We start from the raw sequence: 7,141 nt of genomic DNA on the forward strand, positions 1-7,141 counted from the left end.
CAGCAAGATGATAGGGTAAATTCACAATAATACATGAAGCTGCCAAAGGCAAAACTAAGTCTAGGCTAAATTACCAGGTTTCTTTGCTTCCAGAGTTTCTTGCCATCAGTCATCTTGAGTGCTCTTTGGCTGTCTGCTGTTTGAGGGTTACTCTCTGCACATGTAGTGAAAGAGGTTAGCAGGAGTGGTCTGATGGTTGATTATGCTGCAGTGAGGAGGGGAGCGGCTGGTGATGACCTTCCCAAGGCTGGTGCTGCTGGGTCTCACCCCAGGCAGGGCTCCTTTGGCAAGAGTGAGGAGAGTGGCAGGCTGCTCTCGTCTTGACGGGTTGTCAACTGGTAGTTGTTTTGCTTTGTATCTTTGCAGGTGATCCACAGAGCTGTGCTGAATGTTCATGAGAATGGCACTGAAGCAGTGGGGACCACAGTGAAGGAGCTTACCTGGAGATCTGGTGACTTTCCTCATCCACCTCGAGTCAAATTCAACAGGCCCTTTCTCCTGATGATTCTGGATAAATATACCCGCACCATTCTCTTCATAGGGAAAATCGTAAACCCTCTGAAAAATGTCTGACTGACCAGAGGACACGCACTTATGCACACTGCTGCCTAAGTTCCTGTGGTCCAGCAAAACATTTATGTGTACATACCACTACATACTAGTGCTAATCTTTTAGCCATTATCCTTATATACATTATTAATCCCTTAAAACACAAAGGACTTTGGACAGTTCTTTGGCTGTGACTGTCACTGTGACTGTTACTTTTGGACTTCCTTGTCCAAAAGTCCCTGGTATTTCCCTCTCCTCCCTTCCCTCATCCCAGTCTACAGCCATGTCTAACCTGTAGTGTTAACAAATACAAGTCACTTTTCATCTGTTTTGTAAGAAGCCCTTCCTGACATGCTCCTGTAGGGTATTTGAGATAGTTTAAAGTTTCCAGATGTAGCTATTGCTGTACACTCATGGTGTGTGTATGAGAGAGCAGAAGAAGAGAAACAGGGAAAAGGAGGTGGGAGGTAGAAGTCTTCCCTGTTTAATCTAATAACCTTTGATGACTAGTCATAAATGTGGATTCCCTTAATATTGGAGTGAATTTCCATTAATTTATTTGGTTTTTAAACAAGTGTGGAGTGAAGCTGCAGGATCAGTGATTGGGACACCAGAGGACACAGCCATGTAAAGAGTTGATGAGTGCTGCTGTTTTACCTTGTGTCCCTCTATCTCCTCCTCAGTGAAAGCCCTCCTCATGAAGACAAGAAGGTTTTTTGCTTTACAAATTATGTTTCTTCTACTAAGGAAGGAATCTATACCTGCAAAAATACCTTCTTTTTTCTCTTGCTAATATAGCTATTATTGCTAATGCCCCGAGATAAAAGTACAGTGGAGCAGTCCGTGACATAACACCAGTTCCCTTCTTACAGATATGTTGCCACTGTAATTTCCAATTTCTCCTACTGACAGCACCTTCACTATCACACTTTCCAGACAGACTTGTCAGACTGTGGCAGAAAACAGGACAGATAAAAAAATTATAACTCCAGAGAGTTTGTATTTCCTCACCAGGAACAGCAGCACTTTCCTAGGGACTGTTAACCTGTTTTGAACTATCATAGACACACAAACAAAATGCAAGAAATATTTGAAAAGTTACCTTTCTAAATGTTAACACTGGATTACTGCTATAGAGTAAAAACATACTATGACTTTGTATTTGTGCCTTTTCACTTTAGGTTTCACAATTCTAACTTATTTCTATTATGTTGTTTTATAGTGACTCAATTTATAGGATTTTAATTTACCAGCTACACTAGATAGTTGTACAGTTATGAAAGGAAAGAATAAAAAATCAGTAAATATTTAAATTATTTTCTTATTTTTTCTTTAATTTTTTAAAACCATATCCTTAGCATGTCGTATTAAAATACATAAAGGCAATGAAAGCACTTAAATTACAGATTAATTAAATCTTTTTTAATAGAATATCTCAAACCAGAAGAAAAAACGTAAAATACAAATGGCAACTTTTTAGACTTCAATCTCTTAAAATGTCTGTGAAAAATATAACTTAAAAATTTTGGTGAATATTTCTAAAGTACAGTTATCTTGATTGTTTTGGGGATCTTTATTTTCTTTGACATTAAACTAATGCTACCAATATTAGTAAATTGTAGCTGTAATCATACCGATAAGAAATACGAGCACGTTTCCATGTCTGCCTTCCATGTAACACTTGACATCGACTCTCAAAGCCTTCCTCAAAATCATGTAAACCAATGACAAAACTTTCTTACTCATAACTGAATTTAGTCTGCTCAATATCTAGTAACAAACAGTTGGCTTCATACCACTAAACATATAAGTACCTGGTCTTGGTGTAACACAGATAAACTGATTCTACAGAAGAACATTTAAAAGTTCGTGGCAAACCTCAGGGCTAATTCAGGACAGTATGACAAAGTTCAGCTTTACAATGACAAATGACTCTGTAGACGAATACCAACCAAGAGACTTTGTTTGTTGTTCCTCACAGACCCCAGATCGATAGTATCTGTTTGTTAGTAGTTAAAAAAGTCTAAACTATATTTTGCCAATCAGATCTCACTTTGAGAGATAAGCCTGTTGCTTAACTTATTTGTAAGTGGATGGAGAAAAAACAAGTTGAATTAACAACTGAATAATAATAAAATATGAATAAACTGTTGTTGGTAGGGAATAATATTCAAATGGCAGTAGGGACCACTTATATGCATCTTGCCTTAGTTTTCTTTCTGTTTTGACAAAGATGGGGGAATGCCCCTCACTGGAAAGGTGCAGTAGACAGCAGATTTGTGGGGTGAATAATGAGAAGGATTGCACAACCGCCCCAAAACCGTCAGCCTTAAGGCTGTCACAAATCCAATGCAGGCATGGTCTGTTCAGGACAGTGTCTTCTTTCAACCTTCTGGTTTTTTTCACTTCTTTCCTGGATTTTTGTTTCTTGGTTTGCTCTCTGACTGTGAATTTAATGACCAAGAAGCCTCAGTGCAACAGATGAAGGACTTTCTTCAAAGCTAGTCAAGTTTCTGTTGCTGTGTGCAAGTACTGTGGTGTGCTACCTCAATGCAGTGACATTGCTGGAGGATGAAGCTGGCCTGATGAACCACCTGAGGGACAAGGTGCAAAGGACATCTTCTAATCCAGCCTGCACTGAAGCCTACAAATCTGATGTGGGAGTGCATGCAACGATGTGCACACAGGAACTGCAGCCTCAGCACTGCCTGTGTGGACCCTACGAGAAATCTGTGCTGGTATGGCTGAAAGTAGTCTTCTGTAAAGGCTCTTTTAGGTTAACAGCCATAGCAGAAGAACTGCAAGCACAACAGAAGCTTTGGAATAGCACACACTGAGTAGCTCTCTGAAATAAGGAAAAAACGAAAACAAGCACTGTGGGAATAGCAGTAAACTGTATATTTCTTGTCATAACTAGGAAAGAGTTATGTAGAGAAGTGAAACAAAGTCTAAAACCATAAACAAAGAGCTCAGAAACCAGGACTAATCCATGATGAAGACAGGTTTAACCCTTACCTACAAACTGTGAAATTCAAAAGACATTGCAAGAAAACTAGCTGCAATTTTGAGTAGCATTAAAGATGATGAAGAAGGAGCAAGCAAAAAGAAGCAAAGTCTATATGGGTATAGGGGCAGAGAGGGAAATAATATGCTTGAAGTAAATTAAGGAAAACATATTTGAAACAGACAATGGTTAGTGCCAATACACAGGTCTGTCAATGCTGTGCAGCATCTGCTATGAAGATACTAAAGGCATATAACATAAGCAACAGCCTTAAAGGTTATGGGCTGAAAAGCAAATGACATACTCTGCTGGAAAGACCTACTAATGCTCTGTTAAATGTAAGCACAAACAAGAACCCACATTTTGACAAGGGTAGAAGGCACAGGTTGCTTAATGAGAAAAATTCCTGACAAAGCTAAGGCACATAGTTCTCATACCAGTGTAAACTCATCAAACAGGAGATATCATGGTATCATACTGTATTATGGTAATTAGATGTTGATGCACACAGGCAAGTCAGTCACTGGAAGTACTGTTGCCTTTCACTCCTTTACTTTCTTGTTTGCAACTTCCTTCCTGTGCATGCTGAAGTTCACTTGGGCCCAGGTTCTGGCTGCACCTTTTCTTCCAGATAAGGATTCACCAGATGCTTTTCCTGAGGACCAGTTTGATTCCTGAGAACTGCTTCTAGATTATGGCCTCAGAGGTTGAAGTTACAGAGCTCTCAGAACATCTCACTAGCTCTTCCTACTTCACCTTTCCAAGAATAGTCACATTTTTCAACATCCAGAAATCTAAATTTTCCATAAATCAGGAAAAATTTTAGAAGTCAGAAACAATTTCAGTCATAAAACATTTCAGCCTGGGGAAAAGGGCTGGGAAAGAAGTAGGTTTACATTGTCCATCAGAAATGGATGGCTCCATAAGCAAAGCTTGCTTGAGCTGAGGTCGTTTGCTTTCCATTACATTCTTCAATTCCCTCTGGGTAGCTGGCTTTGACATTTCTTACGAGATTTCTCCAGTTTAAATGGCCCTGCAAGTGTTATGAGTTAACTGAAAAATACATCTCAAACTTTTATCACAATACCTTTGAAAGCACCTAAAACACTAGATGTCTGCATTAAGAAAGAGAAGAAGGAAGAGAGCTTCCTGAGAAGCTGATTTACAGTCTGCAGGATTGTTTTTACCTTGTTATCCAGCTGCCTTATGCTGATTGGTGTGCAAGCAATAGAACAAAAAGCAGAAGAGCACACCTTGTCTAAAGGGGACATCTTGCAAGTGGTGTGAACATGCGATAACACTTGTATTTAAAGCCCGTGTTACCTGTGTTACTTATGGAACAGTTTCTTATTTCACATGTGAGAAAGGGTGGGTTTGTCAGTAGCAATAAAGGGAATCACCTTTCTGCCAAGCAGAGACCAGGAACATATCTGTTCTCATGAAATGGTGAGAAAATATAAATGTTCTTGAAGGTTCTGTGAAGAAACATGTCATGTCTTGAAGAGCACTGCTCTTCCCTGAAAAAAGACAGAAGTCTATTGAGAGCATGTGGGAGGGAGAGGGAAATTACCAAGGTGACCAAGATGTTCACATTGTGCTACTAGATGCAGAGATACAAGCTAAAGTCCCTCTTGCAGCTGCTGTGGGAGAGGGAAGCAGAGAAGTGAGACCAGACTGGCAGTACACTGGGTTTAATTACATCATCTGTCTGGGCAGGCCATCATGCAATGTAGACTTTAAGTCTTTCTAAAGTTTGACTTCAGCTTAACTAGCAGATTTTAAAGCTTTTGGCATAAATAAACCAGAAAGTGATGCCAATGGAAAGAGAATCAAAGGAAACAGTGTATGGAAGAAGATTTAACACTGAACTTTTCACCTCCATCAGTTAGATGTAGTTTAGTCACAGGGTACAGGCTTAGACCTGTGCAAGTGCAACAGCACTGTTGCTTCTTCATTGCTTCGAGCCCCAGTGCTGGCTGGAGTTTGCCCCTCACACACTGGCCACATAAGGTCCTTATACATTTAAAAGTTGGAAGCTTTCAGAATAGAGATTCTGCCCTTCTGTTAACTTTCCACTCCCTTGTTGTTTTTATGTGCATTGTCTTTTACTTATGTACTGTATGACATATATAAGATTTTTACTCCAGTTTTTGCATATCTTTGAGTCATTGAGGCAGGCTTCCTGAACTTCTTTCTCCAAGGCAAGCTGGTGTGTAGGAGCTGGCAGCTGATGTGACACAATCACTTCTTGCTTCTTCTTCCTTGTTTTGGAAGTACATGGCACTCTCTCTGCACCAAGATGTGTAGCAGTTTTAGAACACTGCAGCAAAAGGATTTTCTCTTCTGAGACATATTTATATCTGTTGTAAGTGCCAGCAATTACCACCTCAGTATCTACTCAAAGACTGCTCCCTACCAAGCTCTCTCTTTTTGATTTTTTGTAGGTCTGGTACAGTGGAGTTAAATCCAGTGTTTAGTTTAGAACCGTTTGCATCCAACTCACTTTGTAGAGTCCTATGAATCATAAATGAAACTCAGAGCTATTCCAATCTGAGGTGACTCACTTTTTGGATAGTATAACATGTAGAGGCTCCTTAAATAATTCACTTTCTACACCAAAAATAAATGAAGAAAAAGAGGAGGAAAAAAACACAGTTGTGGGAAACACATGTAGTTCTAATTCTTGTTTCTTAAAAAAAAAAATCCATTCTGTAGTTGCGTTGCTGTACAAACTAAGGCATCATAGATATATATCTTAACTTAATTCAGCACAGCAAAATTAGAAGAGCAAATTAGTTTAGAGACACAAAGAGGCTTCTGATATGTTCCATATTTAATTTTTTTAACAGTAAAGACTATGTTTATCTAGTTTCTTTTTTACTTACATTGATCCCTCAATTGTTCTTCTCATGATCCCCCAAGAAATCCAGTTCTGTTTTCTTTCCAAAGCACTCCAGTTGGATGTGACATGTGTGCTTTGGATGGAGGTGGAATTTGGGTGGGGAAAGATGATGAAAGGTCAAGAGAAGTTTAAGGGGAAAACAGGCTCTCTAAACACTTCAGTATTAATGGAGTTTGGCAACACTGAACTAACCACTGAGACCTAAGCTTTGCATATCCTTTCTATGGGAAAAAATGAGGAATTATTTTTGGCACTCTGAGGATTTAATGGGTGTTCTGGTCTTTCTTTAGACACTAGTTCAAAGACATTAATTAAAATCCTGTTTTTTCTAAATGTTTTGCTGGTCTTTGATTTCAGTCACAGATCTGAACTAGCACAAAATTAACCTCTGTAACAAATATTGATGGCATTCTAAGGAGAGATGGGTAATTTTTGCTGTGTTTTCCTATTCAGACGTCAATTCCATTCCTCACTATCTTGTAAATGACAGCCAGTAAACAAGAAGTCCACTGTGTGATTAGGTTTCACTCCCACATGCTAAATGGTCACCCCAGTGAATAGCACAGCTTGAGAGCTGTAAATTACCTAAACATCCCCTGGAAAGCAGCAATGTAGTTGAAACGTGGCTCATCTCAAGGTAACCACCAGCAATGCTGACTTCACATTTAGGTTTTACAAGCAGGTC

General features: G+C 39.3%; 1 protein-coding gene across 1 annotated transcript in view; it reads left to right on the forward strand.

The window, feature by feature from the left end:
* The window catches only part of LOC104532362 (alpha-1-antitrypsin), a 3,243-nt gene extending 2,662 nt beyond the window's left edge, over positions 1 to 581 (forward strand). Inside the window, exon 4 of the mRNA XM_010177555.2 lies at positions 367 to 581. Within this exon, the coding sequence (XP_010175857.2) occupies positions 367 to 573 (207 nt within the window). The 3' untranslated portion in view covers positions 574 to 581. The remainder of the gene's footprint in view (positions 1 to 366) is intronic.
* Positions 582 to 7,141: the final 6,560 nt, after the last annotated feature.

The sequence above is a fragment of the Antrostomus carolinensis genome, unplaced genomic scaffold (assembly GCF_000700745.2).
Source record: "Antrostomus carolinensis isolate BGI_N321 unplaced genomic scaffold, ASM70074v2 scaffold39101, whole genome shotgun sequence".
NCBI lineage: Eukaryota > Metazoa > Chordata > Aves > Caprimulgiformes > Caprimulgidae > Antrostomus > Antrostomus carolinensis.